Source organism: Eufriesea mexicana, unplaced genomic scaffold (assembly GCF_001483705.2).
Source record: "Eufriesea mexicana isolate 0111107269 unplaced genomic scaffold, ASM148370v2 scaffold415, whole genome shotgun sequence".
NCBI lineage: Eukaryota > Metazoa > Arthropoda > Insecta > Hymenoptera > Apidae > Eufriesea > Eufriesea mexicana.
The window spans coordinates 398,973-410,794 of record NW_016908639.1 but is presented as its reverse complement, the minus strand read 5'-3'; the positions used below and the strand labels follow the sequence as shown (position 1 = coordinate 410,794).

At 30.4% G+C, this 11,822-nt stretch overlaps 3 protein-coding genes across 3 annotated transcripts in view; 1 reads left to right on the top strand and 2 right to left on the bottom strand.

Moving 5' to 3' along the window:
* LOC108545607 (lymphocyte cytosolic protein 2) overlaps positions 1 to 1,358 on the bottom strand; it is an 8,029-nt gene extending 6,671 nt beyond the window's left edge. The window contains exon 1 of the mRNA XM_017897309.1: positions 976 to 1,358. Coding sequence (XP_017752798.1) covers positions 976 to 1,059 — 84 coding nt within the window. The 5' untranslated portion in view covers positions 1,060 to 1,358. The remainder of the gene's footprint in view (positions 1 to 975) is intronic.
* A 626-nt stretch (positions 1,359 to 1,984) lies between these two features.
* On the top strand, positions 1,985 to 3,253 carry Grx3 (Glutaredoxin 3). The gene is made up of 3 exons (XM_017897332.1): positions 1,985 to 2,133; positions 2,496 to 3,129; positions 3,225 to 3,253. Exons 1-2 carry the CDS (start codon positions 2,084 to 2,086, stop codon positions 3,115 to 3,117), a joined length of 672 nt encoding a protein of 223 aa, XP_017752821.1. The 5' UTR covers positions 1,985 to 2,083; the 3' UTR covers positions 3,118 to 3,129; positions 3,225 to 3,253.
* A 426-nt stretch (positions 3,254 to 3,679) lies between these two features.
* LOC108545608 (RRP12-like protein) lies at positions 3,680 to 9,249 on the bottom strand. Its single transcript, XM_017897310.1, has 23 exons — positions 8,997 to 9,249; positions 8,745 to 8,916; positions 8,534 to 8,660; positions 8,275 to 8,457; positions 8,039 to 8,198; positions 7,799 to 7,977; positions 7,501 to 7,736; positions 7,263 to 7,430; positions 7,085 to 7,193; positions 6,852 to 7,016; positions 6,655 to 6,776; positions 6,460 to 6,574; positions 6,156 to 6,392; positions 5,862 to 6,088; positions 5,671 to 5,794; positions 5,305 to 5,590; positions 5,067 to 5,224; positions 4,735 to 4,997; positions 4,500 to 4,660; positions 4,254 to 4,430; positions 4,055 to 4,177; positions 3,837 to 3,996; positions 3,680 to 3,767 (listed from the first exon to the last, which is right to left on the bottom strand). Exons 1-23 carry the CDS (start codon positions 9,130 to 9,132, stop codon positions 3,680 to 3,682), a joined length of 3,876 nt encoding a protein of 1,291 aa, XP_017752799.1. The 5' UTR covers positions 9,133 to 9,249.
* Positions 9,250 to 11,822: the final 2,573 nt, after the last annotated feature.

The following is an 11,822-nucleotide window of genomic DNA, read 5'->3' as shown; positions in this document are numbered from 1 at the left end:
TTTTATCACAAAACATCTACAAGGATAAAAAAAAAAAAAATTTTTTTTTTTTTTTTTTTTTTTTTTAATTTAAATGCAGAGTGCTCACATTAATTAAAATACATCATGGATATCTTTTGAGATTTAAAAAAACTAATTTTCTATACAATGGTGTGAATCCTTTGATCTTGTTGATTGTATGGCTGTGAAATAGAAGCGCGCCAGAATTATTTAACTTGAGTATCTATCGCGTAAAGTTGAATCAATTATGAAAGGTATACGTTTTTGCAATCTTGAGATCGGTTAAACAATAATATTTTTCGTAAAAAATTATATTACTACCTTATTTTGTAATTACATCACTGTACTTAATATTTTATTCTGCAAATCGTGTAACTTTTGGATTAGAATTTAAATGTTCACTTTCGAACAGTATACTCGGTCGGTATACTTTCATTATTCGATTATATTCACGCGAGTTCTAGTGGTTTTTTGTATTCCAGTCTCACGGTTCTATGACACGAAAAAGAAAGTACAACATGATACGTGAACCTCATATACTCATTCTGTACTAGTTAAAAGTACACACGCGAACCACTGTTTATACACATGTGTCTTATATGCAATCGTCGTTATTCTCAATGTGTCATCGAGTTTGACAAGCAGTTCACGAGGTGTACTAAGCCAGTCTGAGGTATCACGAAAGGGGCAAGAACACGTAACTCCTATCTATTGATTGTTACCTTACCTATCGATCTGTACAAATAATACACTATACGTTAGCACTTTGTGTACATTATTTACCATTCACATAATTTAATAACAAATCACATAGATAGGTCGTATTAAGATAAAATTAAAAAATTCTAAAGAGAAAAATTTCAGAGCTTCTGTATAGACCATGAATTTATTTAAGATTTCAATGCAGAGTTCGTGTCAGAGATTTACCACTGACAATACCAAAGATCACTTTTGACTTAATCGAAGTTTACTTACCTTTCGAAGCAAACACGATACATCATTGGTGCTCCAATTGGATATTTCCTCGAGGGCGTCGCTCCGCGACAACTTTTTAAACATTTCACCGCGTGTTCACGCGCCCGTCACAAAAAAGCGTCGCACGTGTTCACCGCCCGGTCGCATCTGCATCTGCTTTTTGTGGGCGAGGTGTCTTGACAGCCCTCGCTGCTTCGTATTTTCCTTCCTTACCCCCCGTGTACTGACGTCCGATGACGACTGTCTCATACGTCTGTATGACGAACTGCCCATCGCTACTCCGATTGGTCACTTTCTTATGGTGCACCTGTTTTATCTGATACGATCCGGTACCAGTGATCTTCAACTTATGGCGCTTTCTCTTTATAATGTTTCGGTACGTATTGAATAAAAGTTTAATACTACGATTTAGAGTTGTTCTGATAGTACAACTTTCCAATGTTATTTCACAGTTATTTTGAAAGTTATTGCAGTCATAGAAAAACAAATTATTTACTATTAATCTTTTTTACTTATATATAAAATCTAAAGTTCTGGTGTTCTAAAGTCTTGCTTCTACCTTTATTAACATGGTTTTTGATTGAGAACCACTGACCTAAAGTCATATTCACAGTGAACTTTTTATTTCGCGCCACTTTCGTTCAAATCAAACTTTGTCTTTAACCAAATATTTTTTAACCTATTTGTACAGAAAAAGCTTTTTCTGTTAAAAGATTTAAGCTAAAAATTCAAACGAAATGCTATGTATATAATTACTGCATTAGTGAATATCTATAACTTAAGATAAGAATAATTTTCAAATTTGTTCTACTGTCAAATAACGGAAAATTTAGTAACGATAATTGTTCCAAAAATTAGTGTTTTTTTTATATTGTAAAAACAGTTTGACAAACTAATATTGTATATAGAACAGAATTATTCTACTGTAATACGTAGTAGATTGATAAACTTTTGCGCAGAAGCGATAGTTTCATATTTGTATGAATATAAAACCTCCATGAGGACAATATAAAACTCGCGTATACGCCACCGTGGCGACTAGTTATATTTGCTAAGTTTTTTTGTTTGATACTGACGCGTGTTTATTCGATATAAAAACCGTGACAAGATGTCTGTCACTAGTCTTAATTCTCTACAAGAATATGAGAATTATGTTAAGTAAGTAATTATGAAAAAATACAAGCAATTCTTCTTTTAAATACAACATAACCTAGTCAATCTATATTAATCAGTGTTTTGTTTAACGCGTTATTGTACAAAAATCTCTGTTTATATTTCAAAAATATTTTTTAAAGTAGAAAAAGAAACTATTTTTTTAGCTTTATATAACACAATAGACTAAATGTTGCCGTATAATAAAGAATAAATATCTTACACTTTATCGCTAGATGTAAAAAGGTTCAGAAGTCACGAGTTTTTACTGATATAGTTCTGTCTTAAAATTGCGAAATTGATATTATTAAATACATACTGCTCAAGAAATCTGTGATTTTCAAGGTCGCGTGTGTTTGTCGTGTCAGGTCAGAAGATCTTTCCGTCATCCATTTCTGTACATCGTGGTGCGATCAGTGTTCGCAATTACATGACATGATCGAAGAAATGGGCAAACTGACTGAGTACAAAGATGTCAAGTTTGCCGAAATTGACGCTGAAAAAGTACTTGAAGTGTCCAGTAAGGTCGGTATTCGAGCAGTACCAACAGTTGTTTTTATAAGGAATGACACTTTACTTGGTAGAGTGGAAGGTGCCAATCCCTCTGCCATAAGCGAGAAAATTAAGTTCTATTTAACTAACAAATATTCTGATCCAAATGAAATATTTAAACAAAAAGAAAACCTTGAAGATAGGCTGAAGAAATTGATAAATCAGGCACCTTGTATGCTGTTTATGAAGGGATCACCTGCAATTCCACGTTGTGGATTTTCTAGAACAATAGTCTCTCTTCTAGATTCTTATAATACAGATTATCAATCTTTCGATATTTTGCAAGATAATGATATTAGAGAAGGACTTAAAAAATTCAGCGATTGGCCAACATATCCTCAATTATATGTGAATGGAGAACTCATTGGAGGACTGGATATTATAAAGGAAATGAGTGAATCTGGAGAATTAGAAAATATATTGCCTAAGAAGAGTTAATGCAAAAGAAATGTGAGTTTTACTTGCATAAATATTTAAATACTTCTAAAATAATGAAAACACTTAATTTTAGCACTTTAAGGATTACATAATTTTTTTTTTTCCAGAAGGAAGACCAGTCACTATTTTAATATAATTATTATAATTATTTTTAAGTTATTTTGTATCAGTTATAAGGATTTTAATATTTGCTTTGTTGAAATATGTAATAAATTAACTACCTGTGTAAACAAAATTTCTTTGTAAATTTTGATTTCTAATAAATATATTGTACATAGCATGTGTACAGCAATTTCAAAATCCTTTAATATTGTAATAAAATAATTTTGTTTTATAGAAGCATCTTAGTAATTCAAATGTATTTCTACTAACAAATTCACTAATATTAAGAGATTTCCTTTTGATCAGAAATTTTTAATCTGATTTTTATTAAACAATTTTTTCATGTACTATTTTTACACATTTTTAATTAAAAAGATTGTAACATTCATAAATTCACGCGAAAAAGCATGATTATGCGCTTTTACGTTTTATTATACAATATTATCTTCACAAGTAATCTTTACTTTCTCTTATTTTTCATTTCAATTTTTGCTCCTTTCTTTGCTCCTTTAATAATATCTCGAAATTTACTTGCATTCTTCTTTTGCCTGAAAATAAAATTAAATCGATGTGATAAATATTTCTAATTAAACAAATTTTTAAAAATTATTATTTACCTTTTATTTAATGATGCTCTTGACAAAGGTATATAAGCATATGGATCTGGTTTACCCTTCTTTTTAATATCACCTCCAGCTTTTTTTGCTTTGTATTCTGCTCCTGGTTTGTATTCTGTTCTTGCTCTTTTCAATGAACGATGTATTCCTGACCCTCCAGCTATAGATACAAATTTTGTAAATAAAGGTTCCAAATATGTCGAATCTAATCATTTTACCTTGATATTTTGACGTGCTTCCACTTTTTACGCTATTGTTATCGAAATTATCGCTGAATTTACGTTTCTTATTCAATGTTTGCGATGTGACTGTAGACTGAAGATCATCATCATCATCATCTTCTGAAAATGTAAATTTATTGGTTTCGTTCATTAATTTATTTCTATTATTAATACTCTTAAATATTTGTTTGTCTACCATAATCGTCCTCTGAATCACTATGCAACAAAAGCGACTTCTTTTTTCTTTTATTTTCTGTGTCAACATATTTTTCATTATCCAACGTAATAATAAGACGGCCGTCTGCTGCAGTTTTAAATCCACGATCCTTTGGTTTTGCAATTGTTTTAGAACTTAAGCTTTCAGGTTGTGTTGCTAATAAATTATTTTATATGATTAGTTAAAGCTTCAATTAATTTCATTGTATAAAATATTTAAACTTACTTGAAATATTTCTAGTAGCCGCAGGATCAATGAGATCAATAATTTCCTCATTTTCTTGAATCCAAGCTTCCTTTCGTGATGTTCTTTTCTTGTTTTTCCTTGGCTCTTCGTTTTCTATACCTTCGAATTCATCTTCACTATCTGCCAATATTTCTTCCATACTAAATTTTAATAAAGACTATAATAATGTTTTAATTTGAAAAAAAAATTGCTTTAATATAAAAATTACTCTTACGTTTTAGGCCTTCTCTTTACACTAAATTCACCATCTTCATCTGTTTCTTGTTCTCTTGATTTCCTCAATTCTCTGTTCTTTTTCTTTGCCTCTTCTATTTTATTCATATTTTTCAACCTCTTATGCAAAATTATGTTAGAGGCTGGAATCATCATAGAAATTGTTTCCATTCCATATTTTCTTAATAATTTTACTAAAATATCGCGCACTTTGTGCCTAAAATGTCTATGACAATCATTGTTCATTCCACATAAAGCATCTATCTACAATTTAATTAATTAGTTTTATTCAATTAATTGAGATTTTATTTATTAAAAATTTTATATACTTACCAATTTAGTTAACGTCGAAGCAACGATAGGAGATGGCATCACAGTAATATAAACCTTAATATATGATAATGCAGCTTCTACAATCTCTCTTGTAGGACTTGTAACAAGTTTACATGCATGTTCCAAAATTTCTTTAACTGTGTCCACGCCTAGAGATCCTATTATAATATTTACAATTTTCAATTATTCACTTTAATCTAAATATTTCTTTTAATTTTAGATTTAAGTAAATTCATACCATTATAATGGAAAGTGACAGAGGCAAGTGCTAGCATAGATGCGGTACAGTATTTTTGTACACCACTTAAACCCACCATTAGCATAGTGGTATAATCTTTAAGATGTGTAGGATTTTCTAAAAATTTCTCGGCAATGCTATTTAATAATTGATATGCAGTCGTTCGACATTTTGTATTTATATCTTTTAAATAAATGACTGCTTCAGGAACTATAGCCTCTAAGAATTTAGTTTTCTCAAGTTGTGGGTGAACTTTAACTAGATTCATTAAGCATCTTAATCGAGTCTGATTCAGAAGTTTTGTTTTATAATATTAATATCTTGTCAAATACTTAATAAATAAAATTTATATATTGTAATACTTACTCCTCTACTTGGTTTTGCTACCTGAGTGGCAGCAGATATTAATAGCTTCTGCATTTCACGCCTATGTTGAACTATAAACGATTTACACACTGGCTTTTCACTGCTACATATTTCTTCTAAAAATCTAAAAATATAATTTTTTGTTAGTTTTTGTTAAGATATTTGATGCCAATAATGACAGAGGTAGTTACCTATATGCTTTTTTCTGTTCTTTAACTTTAGAACTTTCTTTAAGAATCGGTATACACATATCGTAAAACATTTTCAATCTATCGGTATCAGCATATGTAGTTAATAGTCTTATTATATCGTAAATGCTTTCTTTAAAAAAGTCGTCATCATTAGGTTCATTAAATTTACATAGCGCACGATCAAATAGTTCGTGTATTAAATCCTCGTTTGTTATTGTAAGATAAACCTATCACCATGAACAGAAAATTGATCAATTTCTTCAATGAATATTTCTGTCATTATTCATAAATTACCTTTATCGTATCAAATGCAGCGGCGCGTTGTCCTTCTTCATCAGTACCACATGGTTTAGTAATATATACATTTAAAAATAACGGCAGATAATTTTTTGCAAATTTAGCCAGTTCAAATGCATCTTCTTTTTTATCATCTTCGACTGCTTTTATTATTAATTTTCGTAAGGCAGACATTATCGATAGCCTCAAATTTTTTTGTTCAGTGAAAGTTGTTCCCAATATTTTAGCAATATTCTACAGGGGAAAAAAATTAAATCGTAAATATTAAATTATATTTTTCGGGTATACCTGCGATACACACTTTGAAATTATCTTTTACATCGGTAGCATTGTTACATATACTTGGTAAAATAGCCCAGACTTGGCAAATGAGAAGTTCGTAAGCTTTACCTCCTGCAGGTTCATTCACTTTTTTCCTAGAATTAATGGCAATCATCGTTAAAAACATAAGCATATAATTTAAGTACATATAATACAGACAATTAAAGATACTCACTCACACAATGCGGCGATAGGTAATAATTTTTCCACAAAAAAGATAAGAGATCCACCTGGTAAACTGTACTTCAATACTGGTAGTAACCAAGCTCTTTTTAAATTAATTGTATTTTCTGATACCTGTAGAATATAGTTTACATTGTAGCTACAAAATAATAGTTCTTAGCGTATTCTATATCATGTGGAATTACTTGCTTTCAATGGAATTAAATTTAATATTCTATCTGGTCCTAAAATTTTTATCGCAGCACCAATAGCGTATTCAACATCGCTTTTTGATGTAAAATTATAAGAATCCCGTAAATCGGCTAGACTTCTTAATATGTCTATAAAGTATGGACTTTTTGCTTTACCAGCTATCTATAATGAAAATAAATGTTAAATTTATAATATTGATATAAAAATGAAAGATAGAAAATAAATGTTACCTCAAAAAGTAAGGCTATTAAATGGAGAATGTGATACCATGCTTCTAAATATTGATAGCTCAAAGCTTTGTGCATCAGTAAAGTTATCTGATCAATAATGTCTTTATATCTAAAATTACAAAACAGATGATAAGACGTAAATTTATATATTAAGAATACTATTTACATTTAATCTTACTTTGCAATTGTTTCTTCATTTTCACACATTTTACCAATACAATCCTGGAATAATATTTTCATTGTATGTGAGCTACCAGATATAACTTCTGACCTATCCGAAAGCCACAACTGCATACATGTTTCTAACATTTTTGTTAAAATAGCTGCACATAAATTCACTGAAGAGCTATAAATGAAAAATGTATTAATATTTACTATTTTTTAAATAAAATTAAAAATTAAAAAATTTTATTTACTTTACTAGATTCAAATGTGCTTCTTGCATAACAGTTAACCATGCTAAAGTTGGTTGTGTATCTGTTGCTGGAGGTTGATAATCATAAAAGGCAGTAATAATTTGTGCATTTCTTTGTGCTGGTAAAGTAGCTTCTGATGGTCGAGAGACAAATAAACCATGAAAAGCTTGTAAACAGCATGAAGTTAACAATACGTTTTTTAATGTCATAAGTTTCAACAAAGATTCACTAATTGTCTGTAAAATAAAAGAAGTTTCCAGTTATATAACACAAATACAAATGTCTACTTAACAGATACCTTCACGTGGGCTTTTGGAAAATGATGAAAAATATCTTTTAGTAATGTAAGGATGTGAAGAACCGTTGTAACACCACCAGATTCAAAACTAAGTTGTATCTGATTAATACAGTACTTAGCAATGTGTTGTGATGCTGGATGATGTTGTGGTGGATTATCACCTTTCATGATATCGCTTCCTACAATTATTAATATTATAATATTGAGGTTTATTAACATTTATTATATGATTTTTTTCACCTTTCAATATGGCACATATTCCATGTTGAGCTGATTTCCTCACTTTTGGTTTTGAATGCACAACAAATGACAAAATAGCATCTAATACTTGTATTGTAGATGAATTGGACCATGTTGCTGACTCTTGTACTCGAAGCAGCAAAGACAAGCAATGAATACCCTGTAAAAAATTGAAAATATTTATAACGTATTTCAGTGTAGTATTTAAAAATAAATAAAAATTTTATTTCATTTACATGTCGAAGTATTAAGTAATCTTCTGATGAGGCATGTTGGACAAGAATATCTAAGAAAATTTTACTTGCAGCTCCAAATTGGATATTTAAAACATTTTTTGGCACAGTTTTTATTCCCATACCTAATAATGATAGTGTAGCTGCAATTGATGTATTTGTTTCAAGTGCTTCCAAAGTGCTCATCTATCATAACAACATTTACAATTATTAACTTCATAATGTTTTTAAAAAAGAAAATTCATAATGTTATAATATGTACCAATGCAGCAAAATATTCTGTAGAAGATTCACTTCCACCATTCTGCTTTATAACTTCCGTAATAGCAGACAATACAGCTAACATTTCCTTGTGTAATAATGAATTTGATTGGAAATGATTTAGAAATCTATAAGATTATTGTCTACTTAGCATCTTTAAATTTCATTTATATTTAAAATTAGATTTACTTTAGATACAATCAACTACATACCTACTAAATGATATATTTGAGCAATTACTATAATTAGTGGCAAATGTATCAATAGTATTTTCTGTAGAATTTTCCCAATTATTTTCATCGAGACCAAGTTTCCCAAACTGGGGTTCAATTTCTTGAATGGCATTATGTTTTTGTAAATCCTCTTTTGTTATACCAGATTTTTCTGAAATTGTAAAGATTAAAACATATAACAAAACAAGAAATTGTAAAAAATTGTAGTTTTTAATTTTTGTAAATTACAACCTGTGGGATCTTTAAAAAACATCCATGCTGCCTGTTTTCTATGCCTTTTTGTTTCTGGATTAGAACTCGAGCTTTGACCTTTTGGCCATCGTTTCGCCTTTTTTCGGCTACTTAATCGCGGTCCTAATTTCCCCATTTTTTTTATTACGTTTTCGAATAATATAGAAAAAATTTCTAATTTACCCGAGCAAGTAACACTATTTTCTTTTTTCTATTCACATTAACGACAAGATAAGGTTACATTTACACCACACGTGCATGCACCAAGAATTGCCATGATTCTATCGGCGATGTGAGTAATGTACCATGTTTTACTGATTGTCAAAAGATGGCAGCAGAAGACATCATCAGCAATATTGTAGAGTGGCTGTGTAAATGGATTGACTCTATGCCATTTTTAATTGATTAATTAAATGTAAAGGAATATTTAATAAGAAATTATATAATTTACATTTGTAGGATTTGCAAATGAGAGTGATTAATTTATTATTGTATTTAATTGGAATTTTATTTACTGATGTTTCTTATCATTTAAAAAGGAAAATGCATTTAAGGTAATATATTGTATATGACGTCGAAACTTCAAACTATATGACTCTCGTGTTTACATCATTGACTCAAAGATATTCCAAAGAGAAGTTATCTTTGGCGGTAGTGAAGTTGATGACCGAATTTTTTTATTTTTCTTCTGGCAAACTATAATTCTTCGTGATAATGTTCATTATTCTTTGTCATGATACTATCGCAATTTCTTGTAAGAGAGTTCAAATGAAAAATATTAATACGTTAAGTTGTAACATTTACTTTCTTTAATATTATTAAGATATTGAACTTCATATAAATCAAGGTAAGATGTAACTTGAAATTAAATGTAATCAACCTTAATAAACAAAAATTTAATTTTTTATAGTTTAAGTTATCTAAAACTGGTATCTAAGAAGAAATCCTTTTTCCTGTTTAATTGTTTCCTAATCCTTATGGACCTTACACGATTATTATACAGCGTGGTAGTTCCGTGACCTTGTGACACATAATTACGTCGAACGATTTGGAACAAATATTTTTTGTCGACTCGCAATGGACTTAATGCACTGATATCTCAAAAAACACAGCTGTGGTTAGTACAATATGATACAAGTGGTCGAGATGGAACGAATGAAATGAAAAAACGTCATTTTAGAATTCCAATACATTCAATCAAAATCATGGAAATGATTTAAATCTGGGTATTTAAGTTTTATTTATTTCTTTATTTAATAAACTGAAATTATTTTTACCATATAAATTATGATCCAAATGGGAACTTTTTTTTATTAGATCAATTAATTTAAAAAAAGAATTCATTTTTTAATTTTTAAACATTTAAAATAGTCCAGATAAATTGTTTCCATTTACAACTCAGTGATATAAATTTCTTTCATCGTGTATACGATATAGATTATATCAAGACGAAAAATTCGTCCAAGGGGATTATATTTCGTGTTTCTTTCTAACAATTCCATGTCTTTATTTGCAGAATAAAACACTTTGTTCGCGATTGGACAAGATATATATTTCCACCAACGAGAACGTAATTGTTGATCTGTCTAGACTTAGTCACGAGCTTTACTGCAAATTGGAAAATTGCTACGTCGAGGGAGAATGGTATTCAACATCTAACTATTTTGCAAATCACGGAAAGGTCTCTCAGAACCTGTGGCTATTTGCCGTTCTAATTATACGCTTCGTTACTGGTAATCACGATAAAGATAGTAATACAAATAATCATTCTAAGCAACAAGGAGCCTCGGTTCTTGATTTTAAGAATACTAAGATTTTTCTGTGCTTTTAATGAATGAAATTCCATCCGTCACTAAGCACATGGAATCGAAGTTTACCTAAATCTTTTATAAATCCCTACTCTCTACGAGAATTTGAAGATAGTATACACTTGTTGCTCATCATGCTATCTCTTGTGACATGATTCTAGTATCGATTGATCAAAATTTCCCCCAATTTTTCTTACAACGATCAAACCACCTGACTCTTAGTTAAACTGGTCAATTAAACAATTTGTAAGTAATAAAAATAATAACTTTCAAACTTTCCAGAGAATCTTCTCAATAAATCAGTTTTCTCTTTCGACCACATGCTCGAGGCTACGTCCGCAACTCCGGAAACCCTTTCCACTGGAGATACAAGACCGAATAGAGTGAAATCAAGGAAGAAAGGTACAATCTTGTTTCTCGGCTAATCCGACGCGTTTCGCTCGTTTCAAGCGACATCGTGCACTTGGCAAATTGCATTAGAGTAGCAAGTTCGACCTACGATAACACGATACCCTCGTTTCCGGTTGGTACTTGGACATGGCTGGGAGACGAAGATGTCATCGGTGACGTAGGTGGTTGACGTAGACCGGCGTATTGATTCCGTGACGTCATGAAAAGACATCCCACGTAACAAGCGTACCGCCAAATTTGTGGGATTCCTCCTCGTTCGCCAGCTTCCGGCGATACCTTCGAGTAATAAATCCGTCGAGGAACTGAAAACAACTGAGAATAGTAATGCTAGATAGAAATGACTTTATCTTTCAAAACTTTTGTACTAAAATGATTAAATATTTCAGTTATTTCTTGTAATCGAATAATTTCGACTTTTTTAAGTTCACATTGGAATTGGATCATTCGAATAAGGACCAGCGATGTGTAATCTTCTAGATAGATACCTAGAGGGTAATTTTCTAAATTTTTTCATGTCAGGCGAAAGGAATATTGATAACTGCCACTTACTAACTATATTTTGAAACAATTTTCTCATTATCTACACCTGCAGAAGTTAAGAATGCCG

Coding starts and splice junctions, on each gene's coding strand:
- Grx3 (XM_017897332.1), top strand. CDS start 2,084: ATGTCTGTCACTAGTCTTAATTCTCTACAAGAATATGAGAATTATGTT. Junction 2,134..2,495: donor GAATATGAGAATTATGTTAA/GTAAGTAATTAT, acceptor TTGTCGTGTCAG/GTCAGAAGATCTTTCCGTCA.
- LOC108545608 (XM_017897310.1), bottom strand. CDS start 9,132: ATGGGGAAATTAGGACCGCGATTAAGTAGCCGAAAAAAGGCGAAACGA. Junction 6,089..6,155: donor CTGCATTTGATACGATAAAG/GTAATTTATGAA, acceptor TCATGGTGATAG/GTTTATCTTACAATAACAAA. Junction 3,997..4,054: donor AAGCACGTCAAAATATCAAG/GTAAAATGATTA, acceptor TTGTATCTATAG/CTGGAGGGTCAGGAATACAT.